At 48.1% G+C, this 17834-nt stretch overlaps 1 protein-coding gene across 1 annotated transcript in view; it reads left to right on the top strand.

Annotated features, from left to right (window-relative positions):
- LOC128273505 (uncharacterized) overlaps nucleotides 1-13455 on the top strand; it is a 29656-nt gene extending 16201 nt beyond the window's left edge. The window contains exons 2-5 of the mRNA XM_053011478.1: nucleotides 7433-7729; nucleotides 7794-9645; nucleotides 11957-12129; nucleotides 12910-13455. Coding sequence (XP_052867438.1) covers nucleotides 7433-7729; nucleotides 7794-9645; nucleotides 11957-12129; nucleotides 12910-13428 — 2841 coding nt within the window. The 3' untranslated portion in view covers nucleotides 13429-13455. The remainder of the gene's footprint in view (nucleotides 1-7432; nucleotides 7730-7793; nucleotides 9646-11956; nucleotides 12130-12909) is intronic.
- Nucleotides 13456-17834: the final 4379 nt, after the last annotated feature.

Genomic DNA, 17834 nt, shown 5'->3' with positions numbered 1-17834 from the left:
TGTCAGATCCAAGTGAAATTTTGGACAAGGGAGTGTGATCGTATGGGAAGCATTCTCATGCCATGGAAAGCTTCCAATTTGCGTCATTTCTACTCGAATGAATTCAGCCATGTATCTGGAGCTACCAGAAGACGTTTTAATTCCTCACCTCGAGATTGACGGGAATGAAGACCAAATATTCCAACAAGAGAATGCGTCGATTCATGTTTCCCGAGAATTCAAGGGATAAAAATATCCCTCTCCTCGAATAGCCAGCATGCAGTCCTGATTGCAATCCCATTGACAACCTATGGGGTATATTAGCTGGGCAGGTTTATGCAAATGGACGGCAATTCGATAACATCTCAAGCTTACGTGCGGCCATTCAAGAGTGTTGGAATAATATCGACAAGGAAACCATTGAAAAATTGTCGGAATCTATGCCAAACCGCATATTTGAAGTGATAAGAAATGGGGGTTGAAACACCAAATATAAAATACCACGTAACTTTAAGCAAGATGGTTTGTTACATGTTTTTCTTAAAGTGCGGCTATACGAATGTCCACGTACATTTTGTGTTTTCTTTATTTTTTTCCAAAAATATAACTTTTTTCTTCCTTTGGTTCCAAGTATATCATCAATAATGCTGTAGCAAATTAAAAAGTCTATTCAAACAATTTAAATCAAGTTACACTTTTGAAAAAACTGGAAAAAAACTACCTGCGGCTATACGAATGTCTATCACTGTAATAGAATCAGATCAGCCGCCGCTACTTAATTCATTAAAAGACATGAGAGCATTATGATGCACAGTGTACAAAACACCACTTGTTCCAGCAATGTCCAGGTCAGGGAATTGTTTTTGGGGGGCACTCCCCAACGCCCAACGGCAGGAAGGAAGACCCGATGAACCAGAAACGCTGCAGCGAACTACCGACCGGACCAACCGGAACGTTCTAATTCACTTTCGAGGTCCGCGCGCTCGCCATTCGTTACTTTCACCGATTACAGCCTCCAGTCCCGATGGCCGGTTTGTGGCCAGCAAAAGTATGTGGCATGATGGTGGTCCTGGTTGTGGTCCTGCGATACTCCTGCGGACCGTGAACCATTCCAGCACTTCTGCTTCTGCGGGCGCGGGCGATAAATATTCATAACCTACACACGCGGTCCCGGAGCCACGCGATGAAAATGATTGGTGGTTGCCGGCCAGACCCGGCCCCGGCCCCTACGTAGCGTAAAAGGAACAGAGCAATCGGCTGCAATCGTTGGCGCTCCAGATACCGGCTCCGACACTTTCACCAGTCCAGGGCCAGGGCCACGGAAAACCGGAATAGTTGCCACCTGACCACCGGACGCATCAGCTGGTGACGTCAGCCACGTGTCCACGCGGTGCAGCAATTAAGCCCCGGTTCGGTGGGCACATCGTGATCCACCCTGGCCAATGGCCTGGCCACCGGAATGCCGGTTTTGGCCGGCGTGGCATTGTGTGTTGTCCGGAGTCCGGAGTCTGGGCTGACGTAACCGGGCTTCTCGGCGGGACGCGTCATCGGGCGCGCGCATTAGCCACGGGCGTCGTCCCGTCATCATTATTCATATTTCACCTTCGCGATTCTCGCGAATCGGCCCGCCGAGGGGGAATTAATATTTATTTTATTCCATTTCGATTCGTAACGGCGCGCAATACAGAGAAGTAGCGCACGATGCACACCGGGAACCGGGATTTGAGCCCTCATAAAGTGGTCGATAATTCATATTCGGTGACGGGGAGGCCCTGGAGAACTCCTGAAAAGGGGCGTCCGGCGAATCGTATTTCCGATGCCCGGCACGTACTGCAGTTTGCATATTCTGCACCCGTCGAAGCCGGGCCGGGTTTTTTAGGCGACCTGGAGCCACCGTCGCCGCCGTTTAAAGCAGCGGTTTGGATTCTTCACGGAGCTGTTAATTGGGTGCCTTACGCCGGGAAGTGCTGCTGTCGCCCCGCCAAAGGTTCGGTAATCGGTGATAACGAAATTTCTAATTATCAACCCCAAGGCCGACCGACAGGCCGCCGGTTCCAGGCGCACTCGACTGAACACGACTGAATTGTTCCCGAAATCCTCGGCGAGCAGCCTGGTTTGGTCGCGCGGAACCGGTACCGTACCGCTTCCGGAAAGTCTGGCGGCGGTTCCCTTGGGCCCTCGGGGGGGCTACGGAAAAAGTTTTAGTTACGTCCTAACGCCCGAACGAGCGGCAGAGCATGTACCGCGAGAATCGGCAGAAGTTTAGGCGTTGGTCTCCCCGGGTTCCCCGGGAGATTGAGCCTCCGAAAATTTGATTCACTTTGCGCTCTATTACACTAATGAGTGCCATAATGATGCGCGCGCCAGCTAGGAGCGAGCGATTCGCAAACATAATTACGCGAAGGCTCCGGGACACGTGGGCCGATTGGTAATACACAAACCGCGAGCGTCTGAGCGCGATAATGATGCCACGCGTCGTCGTCGATGTATGGCGAAATATGGATCACATTACATCGCTCCGGAACACCATTCTTGAGAGTATTCGGATCGGAGTATGCAGGGGCAACCTTTTCCGAAAGAAACCACGCACCACATTCTGGCGAAGGTTCCTTGCCGCTCGCCTCAGACTTCCAAACGTCGGCTCGGTGCTGGGAGATACGGTTTACGGTTCCACTGGAGTCTGGGTTTATTGGTTTCGGTTTCCGGAGTATGGAAGGTGCCTTTTTTGCTGGTCCACAGATGCTCCAATGGAGGGCGAAAGTTAACGAGTTTCTGCGTCGGATGCGTTTGCAGTGACTCCATGTTCCGGGCTTTCCGATTGTTCCGACAGTTCCGAAAGAAACTTTTGCTCCACCCGCCGGATGGCCAGTGGTCGAACCGTAGAACTCTCCCGGGGATCAACCGGCGACTTTTGGGCGGAAGGGTTCAGTTTTGCTGCAACAGCAGCAACCCACAGCTGGGTCGCTGTTCCAGTCTTTGTCCGGCCAAGCCAGCGGTTTTATTGTGCCGCACTTTACAGCATGTTCCTGATAAGGTCAGCGTGAGGACTCCACAGCTCCGGCCGCCCTGACACTCCATATTGGCCATCCAGGGCCAGCCAGGGATGCCATTAATCGATTCATTGTAGAAACATTCGAACGACTTCCGTACACGGCGCCGGCTGCCCCGTGGCGCCTTCAAGCTAACATCAGAACGTTCGAGATAAAGCAAAATGGTGCCCCCCGTCAGGTAGTGGGGTCGCGAATCCAACCCTCTCTACGCTGGGGTAGTTTAACGAGAACCAATAGACAACACGGTAGCAGCCCCACGGCGCGTAGCCCTTCAGAGTGTGTCAAGCGCGACTCGTGCGATGACTCATTGCAGTCGCGCCGCGTCCGGTCCTCAGGGGGGAATGTTGCCTTGAGTGCTGTTGCTAAATTGTTGCTCGATCGTTACGCGACGTAAGTGCATCTAATTCTGAAGAATTCCACAGCTTCCTGCACTTTGTTGTCGACGATCCGGTGCTTTACACCGTGTGGGAGATGTGATAGTTAATAGTGACATAGTTCTAGTGATCGGTGAACGGATAAACTACGTCCTTCCAAGACGAGAAAGTTCGGCAAGGGTTAGTTAAATACTTGGGGGGTATGAAGAGGATGTAACGTGAATGTCACTGTGAAAGTGAGTGCGATACTTATGGATGGCATATTTGGTCGGAAAACCACAAATTATATCAATTACCGCGTCAAGGTGTGTTCAGGACGGAAATCGGTGTTTTTAGCAGCATCTATCGAAGGGTATATGTTTCAAACGAAGCGGAGCACTTGATAAATATTTTACTATTGTGGCTAAACTATGTCGGGAATTCGCGTATCACTCAACAATTCTTTGGTTATTCTTCTAAATCTATGTCATCATCACTCAAATAATCTCTGCTCTTTACAATACAACTATGTCTACGATTGTTGCAATTTTCGAAAAGGTCCGAAATGTTCTTTTTGGGAATGGTTTAGTCCAGCGAATAGCCAGAAGTCACATGGTGCTAAGTCAGAGGCAATACGGCAATTGCCGCTCTGGGTCGAGTTTCCGTCGAAAAGACGACGAATTGATCATGAAATAGTGATGCAAAAACATCGTGAGGAACTAAGGTTGAACCAAGAACGGTATCTCCACAAATCCGGTCTATTTTATCATTACGCAAACAAATTGTATGCTTTGTTGACAATTTTGTAACAGTAGTATTTATTTCATTCATTTTTTACTTATACTTCTACGTAAACTTTTGCAACCAAGTTTGATGCACTTTCACGGTTCGTATGGAAAACCGATGAATCGGCGTAGCACAGGCGGATGATCCTCGGACGAGCCACACAGCTTATCGTTAAACGTTTACGAGGTCTGTTCAAAAAGTATTGGGAAGTTTATTTTTTAAATATTGGTTAACTCATGAACATCTACATATTTTATCCCCTTTAAAGTAATCCCCATCAGATATTATACACTTGTGCTAACCTTTTTTCCAATCCTCGAAACACTTCAAAAAATTCATTTTTTGTGATCTTGTTCAGCTCGTTCGTCGATGCCGACTTTATATCCCAAAAGCGTAGCGTAGTGTCTTCCTTTCATATGGCTCTTCAGTTTCCGGAACAAGAAAAAGTCACAGCGGGGTCAGATCTGGGGAATACTGTGGCTTGTGGCATCATTAGTGTGTTGTTTTGGTCAAAAATTCTCGCAGAAACAGCTTCCAGGCGTTTGTGGTGGATTGCTTCGCGAAAATTGCGCATAAGTTACAGGTAATATTTCTAATTGGCCGTTCTATTCTTTGGCAACAACTCATGATGCAACACGCCCTTGTAATCAAAGAAAACTGTAAGCAAAACCTTCACATCCGACCGAACTTGGCTCTTCGTCGTTCACACCTTCTCGGTCCTAAGAACATTTTGAACCATCGATAAAGGCATTTTGGGCTACCGATATAACTTCACCATAAGCCGCAGTCAACATTCGGAATGCGTCCGCGCATTTTATTTTGTTTTTCATACAAAATATGATACAGATTCTTTGCTGTCCATTTTTTGTAATACACAAAAATCGAAGATGATCCGAAACACGTGCAAGTAAAAATGCTATCAAAAATTAATTGAGCATTCAAAATGGCCAAACTTTTCGGCATAAGTGAGTGACATTGAGTAGCAACATAACGCCACAAAAACATCGAAAATCTAATTTACTTAACTCGCGGAAATTCAAAATTCTGGATACTTTACTTAGAGTAAGAAAGTTAGCCGGGGCTCATCGAAAACGACGAAAATTGCAAAATAATTCGCTCCTACGAGATGATTTACGGATGGATTAAACACATTGCAATGCATCAAATTAGAACCATGTATGAGGGCTTTAAAATTCCAGTTTATGCTTCGGGAAGACGGAAAGAGAAATAAAAACCCCGCTCCGACTGACTTGCTGGCTTCGCTTCCGGTGTTCCCGGTGTTCCCGGGCGTTTTGAGCCTGGCGTCACACCTGGCGATGGGATTGAAAGTCGTTAGCTAGAGCACCTCCCCTGGTTTTCGATTTCATGCGGCAAAGGGAAAAGGACTGTGTGCCAAATCTGCCAACACAAACCGAGGACCCTGAGAAGCCCGCGAGGACTTCCCGCACTAATACATCCATCCATTGCGGCGCTACCACAGGAGAGGGTTCCCCGCCGTATTCCGTACGCAACCGTTCCGTACTTGGTCGCTCTGGCTCTGGAGGGTTGTTGGTTCCGTAATTAAATCGCGGCTGCTTTGCTTTGCCACAGAGACCCTATACGCGTGAATGAAGCGGCACCCTACAATCGTGCCCTGTGATCGCGCTACACACACACACACTCACATGCGCACCACATTGTCCTGTGTGCAGTAAGGACATGGCAAGGCAAGCGAACGGTTCTCCCGATTGCATGCTGCATCAACCAGGGGGAGAAAACCGGCGGCGACGAATCGGAACATCTGCTCCTTATGCGCCGGCCAACCGATCGACTGAGCATTATGCTGACGCTCTCGGTGTGGCCGTTGGGCAGGATTTTTTCAAAAATCCCCGGTGTGCGCGGCGGAAAGTTACACCGTTCGGTGGCAGCTTTACTTGCATTTTTGCCTCAAGCCGTGATAGGTCGGTAGTGGAAGTTTCTAGACAAAAAAGGTGAAAAGTTGCCACACACCAGAGAGTCAACGGCCCCGGAACGGCGTAAGTGTGTGCGGGGAGTGTTTTATTGGCCACACCGTTGTCACCGTTTGCATAGAAACGAACATAAAACAAATTGTGCGTCCACGCCACACAAGTAGCCAAAAGTAGCACAAAAAGTGGCCAGGATTCGGGAAGGATAAAAATAGCACCAAAAGTTGCTGATGGAGCACTTGAAGTGGTCCGTTTTGGTGGGGGCCGCATCCGCCGTTGATTTAGTGGTCCACCGAACGGGCTGACCGGTGGGAAAATTCGTGCTCAAGTTTCGGGGGTTGGTACGACATCGCGTGCCGTGTCTGGTGGAGGGAATGGATAAATTATTGCTATTACCGCGCGCTACAGCGCTTTTCTGCGCTAAAATCGAGTCGAGTGCTTTCCATAATCGCAGACGGGCCGCGGCGCGGGAAATGCTCAGACGGAGGCGAATTTACATTACAGCAAAGCACACCTCCCGTTCATCGCGCTCCGTTCCGTGGCCACGCCACGGCACGCTGCCTCCGCAGCTTCCAGAACCTGAGGCTGGCTGAGCGTAGATTTCGCACAAAGTGTAACGCAAACATGGCGCGCGCCGCGCAGTGTTCGGAAAAAGTGCTTGTTTTCCTTTCCTTCCGACGCGCGCCGCGCGGATTGTTGGGTGGTCTCCTCGGAGGACTGTGTTTTGTGTTTAATGCGGGGTGGCTGTGTGGGCCGGTGGGCTAATGTTTGCACACCCAGCCAGCCACAGCAGGAGTGGAACAGGAGCGAAATTAGAATTAATTTAACTCAATATAACAAGCAGCGGCGGCGGTGGCGTAGCAAGGGCGTAGCGGCCACTGTGGCCAGTTATTTAGCAGGAGATGTTGTGCATTTTAAGCTGATCATCAAACAGTTCACACTCTGCGGTGGACAGATGATTGACCTCCGCTTGTGCCGTTAGCGTTAGGTTTGAGCTCCCTGCTAATGGAAACGGTGAAACTTCTAGAATATACAATCTTCAAATAAGTCTGTTGAAATCTTGTTATTTCCTAATTTTTATTTTTGTGATCGGGAGATATGGTTTTGTGCTTCCGAATGCGTTGAGTGTCACACCTGAACTACTTTGAATAATCTTCGATTGCACGACGAATGCACGGTCAATGAATACTTGATATTATTTTTTAACGCTGCTCGACGAATCTGCTCGACCGTGCTACTCGATGGTGTTGCTCGATTATTTTAAATCCTTATGACGAGGTCGCTACAAGTCACTCTCCAAAACATTGTTTCTTTGCAGATGTCACGTTCCAACTTTCAGCGTTCGCAGAGTAAAGTTTGGTTTGGTAATGAGCCGCCCGCGATCGGTGGAATGATGACGAGTGGCGACCGCTTTCGAACGTACGGTCCTCCGGCGATGGCGTACTCGCACCCCACAGGGATGCCGGGCCGCACACACTATCCCGCGTTTCACGATCTGGAAGAGGAAGACGAACTGATCGAAGAGCAGCAGCAGCGGGCGGACCCAGCCACTAGTGGCGCCAATGTTTGGGCCGAAGCTAACCGTCAGGGTAGTCCAGCGAGTCACAAAAGTCAGGTACAAATTGCACGAAGTTTGCAGATGCAGTCCATCGACTAACCGTTGTTCACATTGTCCACAGGACTCGGGATTCTCCGATACGGAAACGTCACCACCCGGTGGTGGTGGCCCCGCGAGTAGTGCCAACGAGTCACAGGAATCCCCCGATAAGCTTACGCCAAAGAGAAGCATCAACGACGAGCTGCTGTTCCAGCGTTCACCCTCCCTGAACAGTGAAGCACCGACCCCACCGACGGTCATCCGACGGCCGGCTCCAATCCGCAGGGACGACAAACCCGATCCGGCTCCTGGAGGGCGCCGGCTGTCGTACGAAGAGGCGCCGGCGGCCGGTTCTAGTCAGCAGGCCGGCTCGGAAAGTCCCCGCAGTGGCGGCAGCATCTCGCTGAAGCGTGGTCGAGTGATCACCCGGAACAGTCGCGTGAAGCGTAACCTCAACGATCAGCTCAGCAACTCGAGCGAGGAGATGATATCTCTCGACAGTAGCGAATTGTCGAACCTTCTCGGGGAAACGGTCGCGGAACCGGAATCCCTCGACAGTGAGTCCGGCGCGTCGAAGAAAATACTAAACACCAGCCGACAGTTGAACGAACGAACGCGGCCAGCGAGCGATGCGAACTGCGATCGGAGCGAAAAGTTCCGGCGAGAAGGCCGCCGGGAGTTACCGACCTATTCGCAGCTGTATCCGGCGGGAACGTCGACACCGATCAAGCATCAATCGAAGCTGTACCGATCGTTGCCCATTTCCCCGACGCAACGATCACCCGTTGCGCAGCCCGTACGGGTAGGCGCTCCGGCCGGTAGTGCGATAGAAAGCTACTACGACGGGCCGGATCACTCGAGTGCCAGCAGCAGCGAGCATGCCCTCAGCTACACCATCTACGATAACCCGCTGTTGAACGGACACATGCCGGCCGTTCAGGGCTGGCTCGATGCACTCCGGTTCGGGTGCCACAGTGAGGTGATGTCGATCTTGCAAACCAAATCGATCGCCGTCGAAGCGGGCCGTACGATGCGGATGACGTCGGGCGTGGCGGTGAAGATTATTCGGCATCTGCAGGCAAAAGTGACCGCGCTGCAGGGGGCGTTCGAGCGGGTGGAGAAGCTGTTTGCGGCCATCAAAACGTACCAATCGCAGCAGGAAGCCACCGCCGCCGCCGCTGAAGACGACGACGACGATGAGAAGGAAATCTACCAAAAAGTGGCCCCCTTCGTGCACGGTCTGGCCAGTGATATATACGAGTTTGTCGCGAAGCAGAAGTGCAACGACTACATAGGGCGCGAGCCGGCCGAAAAGGACGATCGGAGAAAGTTCGTGGAAAACAGTCAGTCGCTGGTCGACATGACGACCGATCTGCGGATAGCGGCCGCCAACGCGGAGGACTTTGACTATCGCTCGGTCGAGGAGGAAGTGCAGATCGTGAAGCGGTATTTCCTCATCACCGTGCGGTTGATATTCAAACACTTGGTCAAGGTGATCGTCGACACGCTGGAGAGCACCAAGTGTGATCTGATCCTGCGCTCGAACCTCAGCTACGTGGCGACCCTTTCGAACGTCGACTACAGTGGGTTGGCCTCGTTGAACGATGCGTTCATCTCCAACTATACGGCCCGTGCGTTGCTGTTGGTGTGCGTTGAGTCAAAGTTTTCCTCCATCCGGGCACTGTCGTTGCGTGCCCTGGCCACCGTTTGTTCGACGACGGAAACGATCCGGCAACTGGAGCGGGCCGACGGGTTGGAGGTACTGAGGGACATTCTGGTGACGGACGCGCGGTGCGGTCGGACCGAGCGCACTGAACCCGAGCTACGGGAGGCGGTTTCCGTGCTGACCCAGATCACGGCCCCCTGGCACGGTGATGACCATCGGTTGGAGGGCTTAAAGCAGCATGTCCACTCGATCGTCGAAGCCATCACCGGTAAGCACGGTTCGCTGGAGAGATGAAGCGTTTGAAAACTGAAGCAATAGAAACGAGCAATGAAACGAGGAACGTAGAATCCTTAGGTTTAGCGCATAATTTTATAGCTCAATGGCCCGATTAGTGTAGAGTGGATGGCGAAATTAACCTTAGTTGAAGAACACAAAAGATTTTTGGAAATATGAAGATGAAAAATATGCTTTAGTCAATCAAAAAATCAATCAAAAACATTAAATAAGATTTATAAATGATAGTTTTGATGTATTTTGGGATATTTGATGCAAGAAAAAATTTTTGGTCAAACATATTTGGAACAAGCCAAATTTCTCTTCGGCGAAAACAAGTTTAGTATCCGCAATGCATACCATTCCGGCCAGGCAGTGTAGCCAAACATCCTGGTTTTGTTATGTGGCCTTTTGTACAGTCCTCATATATTATTTTGGTATGGATTTGTCCGATTAATTTAGCTAATTCTGTTAAATTGAGTGGGATCTTTACGCATACTCTAAAGCTCATGAATAATCACATGTTTTCAATGGTTGGCCGGTCTGAACAAAGAGGTTAATACCTTAAAACTTTGATATTATCATCCACGAGATACTACTACTACATGACTACTTCTGGCTTGTGGATTGCCGCACTATCCTGTGGTCCGGGGAAATCTTCACCAATAAGACTTGTTCCATCTTGAATGATTTTTCTTTCGTCGATTTTTGATCAGCTTTCGAGTCACCATGCCCAGGAAAGCTCACCAACTTGTAGGTTTCATGTAAATAATGCAGCGCTGGAACATAATACCGTTGTAATTTGTTTCCTAATAATGATTCAGGTCCCTTATAGCAGAAAATTTCAACTCCTTATAATGGGAGGTGAATCATACCAAAGATTCATCACTCCAAAAAAGCTTTTCTCACAACAAGGGATGTTTCTAAACATGTCGATAGTAAAATACCGTTATTTTTTTTTTGAATTGGTCTTGGTTAGGTGCGAAATTTTGTTGAAAACAAGGCCAGATTTGTCTACATGCTATAGGCTACGTCGAATGATATGCACGGAAGGGAGTTGTATACGTTTATTAACTCGTTTTGGTGTTGATTTCTTGCGGCCACAAACTTTAATATGATGAATACGACCTTCATTTTCATACAGCTTGATTATTTTGCCGATTGCTTGCTCGCTTTTGTCGAAAATACGTATAATACATAAAATACTCATATTAATAACTAATTTACGTTATTAATTGGTAAACTTGGGATATTAAAAGGGTTCTAGCATATTTCAAGCTGAGAAACAGCATAATGTCTTGTGAATTCTTCATCATGCGTTTCTCAGCTTTAATTCTGCATTTTGCATATTAAAACATGTAAAACATCACGTTATTGTTGCTCATAAATTTAAAAAATGTACTCCATCTGCTTTACTGAGCAAAACGAAGGAAATTGGGGTGAAAAACTGAAAACTTCAGACTTCAAACTTAAACTAAGGTTATTTTCGCCGAGCTCAAATTGACCTATGGCCACAAATGGCCGCACAAGCCTACTAGATTACATCTGAATGTCATTTTATCGCCCACATTTTAGTCTTAGAACCCCAAACTAATGTTCAACGTCTCAAAAGAGCCATTCAAATAGAAGATGTACTCATATTTTCACATATTATTTAAATGTTCATGAGCTAAGGGGCATTTCGCCATCCACTGTATATTTGAGAAAAGATTTGGAAAGATTTATTTCAAACCAGTTCCATGTTTTCGTACCAACAATTCTAATTGGTAGCCTTCAAGTTTAGGATCCTATCATCTGCCACAAGAATCATATCGAACAATAATTGGTCGATGGTTTCTAGCACCAGATCTGTTACGCCATCATTAGCGCTTTTAAACATTAAATTGATGACCGCGGCCATCGCGCGCCAGAAAGCTCATTCGCAGCAGGGCGAACCAGCAGGGCGAAGATGTGTGTATTCATAATTGCAAACATTAATTTTTCTAAGCTGCTAGCTGCCGGCGGTAGTAACAAGAACCGTCGAGGAGTCGCTGGGGACTGGGCCGAGTACCTTGGTCGGCCTTGGTCGGCTGTAAATTGCTTTCTGCCGGACGCGACGCGTATTAATTTCATTGTGATCTCATTGTGTGCCTTTTCTTCTCTTCACATTTCTCATCCATGTTATATCATCCTGTGTGCCTCCGTCGACATTCCGCACGCGATGATGGCGTACGTACGTCGGTGTACGGAAATAATAATGATTCGATTGAAAAACATGAAAAACTGCAAACGGCTGCAACCTGCAACGACGCGGGTGGGGAGCGTAGAGATCATCGAGAAGACGACCTGCTGTCAGACGCTGCTGCTGTGTGCCGCCTGCCTGAACAACATGACGCGCATCGAACCGACGGCCGTCTACTCGCTGATGTCCCAGGACACGGTCAGCAAATTGCAAACCGCCACCGAGCGCCGTGGCCCGGGCACGTCCATCTTTCTCTACGTAAGTGTGTGGAAAATCGGAAAAAGATAAAAGAGTCCTGCAGTGGTGAAAAGCGTCCGAGACGCGCTCACTGCAATCATCATCGTTAGGCTGGCACCACAAGACGGGTTGTCGTGTGCGAGTGTGTGCTGCAGAAAGTAAATTATCGCACTGTCCTGTGGGGCGATATCAATTGCCATTTAATCACCCGGGGTCGGATCGCCCTGCAAAGGACATTCGATTAGCGCAGTGTGGGACGTGATGTATGGAACGATCTTTCGAGAGGATGACTGCGCTGCATTGGAAAATTAAATTAACGTTTAGAGCAGTGCTCTGGTGCGCGTCTCCCGCTGATTGATGCAATCAATTTGTGGGTAAAGAAAAAACAACAAAAAAATCGAGAATCAGCATCGTACCATTATTGGGTCATTGTAATGTTCCGATGAAAAATGATCCGGAAGTGCGCCGTTGCGTAGCGAGAGCGAGCGGGACACCAATTGATGGATTGCCCATCCGTAGCGTATGCATCCGTGTTTGGAGGCGTGCCAGCTTCTTCCCCGGGGTCTCTGTCGTGGGTTCGGTCCGTTTTTCGGTGTGCAAATCACTATCACCAGCGTGACAGCGAATGATATGTTGGCGTGAATTGATTCGCGTTTGATGGAATGGCATCAATCTGATGGTTGGTGGACCAAAAATCCTAGCTAAGCCGCACTGGCCAAAAAATGCACTGCATTCGAAGGATCATTCGATCACTAACAGCCGCCACCGTTCGGTTTTCTACCCTATCTTCTCGTCACACAGGAGCAGTTTACCGCGTCCCTGTACAACATGTCCGCCAACTGGAAGTGCCACCATCATCTGGCGAGCCGGGCCCTGGTCGGCTTCCTCGTGTCGGTGTTCAACCAGAAGTTCTTCGAAAAGCTGCCGAACCGAACGGAGTGCGAGGCCCAGCGCAAAGTCATCAAACACATCCTGCACGTTCTGTCGCGGCTGATGGGCGGCGGGTCGCTGTCCGCCAGCTCGTCCTGCGAGCTCATCGAGTCCACCATCGTGCCCGTGTTTGCACGCATCGAGCGCACGCTGGACGGTGCCAGTGAGCACTACCGTGACATCTCGTACATCAGCCGGCGGTTCAATGAAAGTCTATCTTCACGCCCGCCCATCACCTCCGGCTCGTCGCCTCCGGTGGATGGAGCGGAAGCGAAGGCAGCGACGGGTGAGGTTCCTTCTCCACACATCACCCGGCTCACCATCCAGAGGGACTCGAACGGTGCTGCGGTCATTACGCTGGATAAGAACCGACAGGAAAGCTACGTCTAAGCTTGATGGGGCGATAACTCGATTGGCAGGTAATGCTAACCTTGTTACCGGATCAGGCCACCGTCGCAGACGGCGCAGGTCGCAGGGGTGCCGGAGGTTGTCGATTGAATTATTGCTCAACTCAGATACCCAAATGAACAAGTTACGTGGTGCTGCGTAGCGCCACAAAAAGAGCTTACGCATTACGCAGACAGGGGAGAATGACAGTGAAACTATTCTGGGATCCTTGTGCCATAAGTCCCGAGCAGGAGCGTTGGAACGAAACGAACGAACGAACGAAACTATGAGAACATATTTCTCTGCTCGGTTTTATAAGTGTCTCAGCGAGAGACAGTTGCACCATCCGGGAACCGGTGGGGGAGGGTAACATGGCGAGAAGTAGCTGATGTGCTGTGTGGCTGGACCGGATCCGTGCTCTAACCAAAGGACATATGAAAGGAATGAATGGCTAGGACGCAGAGACGTGCGTGACGCCAAATGATCTGCTGCATATATTTTTGCGTTTGCGGTTGTAATTTATTTGAGAGGTCGTAGAAAGTAACACAGCGTAATAGAAGTGAAGAATAAACGAATAATTCGTTTCAGTGTTTTAATACGGAAATGATCGATATAACTTATTATTTTAATTTTAAAATGAAATGTAATGATGACTAATCGCGAAACTCGCGGCAAAGGATTCAAAAAATGTAACCGGTTACGGTTTTCTTCACAACCGGTAAGAACCGATATCGCTATTTAGCAAAGTCGCCTAAATGTATGCAATCGCAATACACATGAAACTTTTCCGCTTGCCGTTTTCAGCGAGATTCGAAAAAATTGAATCGTTTGGTTTCGGTTAATACAAGGCACAGTAAAAGCATCATAAAAAAGCCAATGTAAAATCTGTGTACTTGAGCGCGTTGCTCTTGTATTAAGATGTTTACTCGTGCTACGAATATTAAGCAGGGGACGAAAAAGCTCATGAAAGGCGATGACAAAGGACGCGAACGAATAATTTCATCCTCGCGGAGGTCGATGTGATAAGGTTTTGGGAAGGTTAAATGCAATGAAACAGATGTTATTTCTAAACGGAAATAGCAATAGAAAGTAGCTTGGCACTTAGAAACAATGAGATAGCTTCAAAATGAAAAGCCGTAACCTGCAAATGGCGTTACTGGGTATCACAATCTTCCACATCCACAATATTGGTTTTCTCACTTGAGTTTGGGCCAATCGTTTCTGTTCTCCTGTGCCACCCAACCTAGGTGCAACGAGCAAAAACAGGAGAAAAGTTTCCTACCAAAGCCCAACTTTTCGAGTTTGCGTTTGTCGTCAGCATCCGTGCCACTTTTCGACGACGGCCAAAGCGATTAGGGTATTACGTAAGGTAAGTAATTGAGCGATTAAAGGCACCTTCGACGCTTATTGAAGTGGCGGCGCCAAGATCGGCGTTGACCGAAAACTCTGGTGAAACGTCACGGAAATTAAATTAATTGAAATATGGCATAAAGTTAAGATTGCTTTTACAGCAGTTGTGAAAGTTTCTGTAGGAAAGCATGCAGACATTTTTAATTTGCTTCAAAAAGACTTGCTTACTTACGACATGCGGCTTACAAATGTTTCCGTGTGAACATTTTTCTTTCTCGAAATAACAACAAAGATGATAGATTTTTATTGCCGTTACATAATTTATTCGCTTTCAGATGGCATGGGATTGACCTTCGTGTTAAATTTTCTTCTTCGTCTATTTCTTCTGTCTCACTCTTTCGTAAATACCTTCAATAAACGTTTCATTAAAACATCAAAAAATCATTAATCTTGCTCAACCCAGCCACTATGCTATCAGCCATCAATGCATAAAAATCCTTCCCTGTGGTGCTACCGGTCAACATTCCAATGAGACAATTTGACAAAATCGTTGATAGTGTAGTATCTATGTGCCACCCTATGGCGTGCAACCTCATAATAAATCATTTTGTGTAGGTGAAAAAATATATTTTTCTACACTTTTGCCTACCGCCTGCGTGGTTAATCCGTAACATCGCCTTCGCCACCTAGTAACTGCAGTATTTACTTTCGTTCGTGATTTTTACAAATAAGTACGTATTACCGTGCAAGATGTTGCCCTTGCGAAAGTATGCTCTGTTGCTTCCTCTGTATACGTTTAGGCTAAAACGAATCGCTCGAATCCATATATGGAACGCTCGCATACTTTTGCCTACACTTCAATTATTATACAAAACTGCATCTTGGCCCTGCATCTCTCACAATTGAGTGGTAACTTTTAACACTAGTGATCTATGGCGAACCCTTTGTTTAAACGTTGGTAAAACTGCGATTCAATCTGTCTGTCGTTCTTTAAACTCTTGATTTTGAAGCATGTTCTTTTGATCATTTTCCATCGATCGATTCCAGCGATCAAATTTATTCTCATTATCACAGAATCGTTATACATGACTATTTAAGAAATTTTACAATTCACATGCCGTCAGCAATTACGATTTGGTAAACCTTTTGGTCATTAACAAGATAGTTTAACAAAATAATCAAACGAAACGTTCATCTTGAACGCCTAACAAATTGTGTCCAAACCAAAATGAGTATGGACTGAAATATGAAATATTTTACACATCAACAATTTATGCAATATCTAATAATGTTTAAATATTGAAATGTTGATAGAAGAAAAAAATTTAAAAAAGGACTAAATATATTGTTTGAAGAAAGGTGTATCAAATCTTTGGCACTTGCTACTTCTAGCACAACAATGATGGTAAAAAGAATTACTTAAATACGCAACTTCCTGTATGATGGTAATACTTGTCATTGGGGAAAACAATTCTGTCCCTCGACTTCGCTGGTAAAACAAAAAATTAATACAACGATGATTACTAAACGTGTATAAAATGAAATAAGGCAAATAAAAATGGGCCAAATCTCAAAATGTACTTTTCGTGAATCGATTCTATTCAAAGTATCAGCGTAGGATAAAATGCCACGAAACATTCGCTCGTTCCAGTAAGCCGCTAATCTTCTGCTTCCGTTCCCTAATTTTAGTGCCCCTCGATTCACCTGGAGTGACCGCCTAAGGATGCGCACTAAACCGGGAACAATTGGTCGTAAACGTACGAACCATCCATTCAGCTCACTGACACTGTGCAAGTTCGATGGATTCAATTACCAGCGTTTTCGTTTTTGAGCTTGCGGCCATCAGCAAAACGGCGAGGAATCGGGAAATAGAACGCGGCAAGGATTAAACGATTGTAGCCACGCAAAATAGGAACGGAAAAGCAGTAAACCATCATTAGTGCCGGCCGTTTTCGCCGTGTGTGTGTATATGTTTGTGTTAGTTCTCTTTCAGTTGAAAAGATCACAAAGACCGAGTTCGTTGTTCGCGTGGCGTATTTGCAACATTTTACGCTGCACAACAATTGACGTAAATCAATAGTGGAACCAATTTATGCGTTTCCTATCGGGCGAGCGATTTGGGAGGCGCACGGTTCTGCTTCACCCATCCGTGAGCTCGATCCGTGTCTAATGGTCCGTTGCAGTGTGTTGTTTGGGTGTGTGTGTGTGTGGTGTCTCTCGGTGTTTGTTTATTTCTTCGTTGTACGCAACGTTCAGTGTGCTCAGTAGTGTCCAGCCGCCAGCCGTCCAACATGACTTAACATAAAAATACTGTTCAGTGGCGAGGGATCAGTTTATTCGAACCATTCGCCCATTGCGCCCCCTGGGGGAGGAATTGATCGCGCATTTCCGGCCGGACCTAGGCCTTCGGGATGGGCGCCGTATCCGGTCGCGGTTCGGTTTCGATGATGCTGACCGTGACGGGGGCCATCGTGGCCGTGGAGAGGGTCGTCGCCGGCTCGTTGGGGTCGTCCTCGGTGTCATCATCCAGGTCGCTGTCGGGGTGCCGGGCGAGGGCCCGGTTCATGCGGAAGAGATCGTTCCGCCGGAACAGCGGGTGCCGCGTCGGGGGCACCCGGAAGCGGACCGCCGCCGCCGCCGGGGTGCAGCCGAGCGCACTACTAGCGTGGCCCTCTCCGCCCCGCCCGGCTCCCACCGCAGCACCCGCACTGGATCAGGTCGTGGCATCATTGGGGAAATCCTACGTGAGTCGAATCGGTCGGTAAGGAATGGTTCTGAGGCGTCGGACACGGGGCACGCGGCACGGGGCGCGATTTGGTTGCAAATCGCCCGCGGGGTGCGGATGCGGGGTGATGCGGCAAGCAGATGGGTGGTGGTGAAACATCGTGGTGGCCGCAACACGCGGACGTCGGACAACACACACAACGCGCGCGCATAACACATCCCGAGCAACAGCCAGCAAGGTAAAACGAGCCAAAAGAAAAGAGAACAAAGAAAGAAAGAAGGGAAAACGCAACAATCATTGCAACAATGTCGTTCAATTTTGTCACTCAGCCGAG

The sequence above is a fragment of the Anopheles cruzii genome, chromosome 3 (genome assembly GCF_943734635.1).
Source record: "Anopheles cruzii chromosome 3, idAnoCruzAS_RS32_06, whole genome shotgun sequence".
NCBI classification, from domain to species: domain Eukaryota; kingdom Metazoa; phylum Arthropoda; class Insecta; order Diptera; family Culicidae; genus Anopheles; species Anopheles cruzii.
The sequence above is the reverse complement of the archived record's forward strand: the minus strand, read 5'-3'. Positions and strand labels throughout refer to the sequence as shown.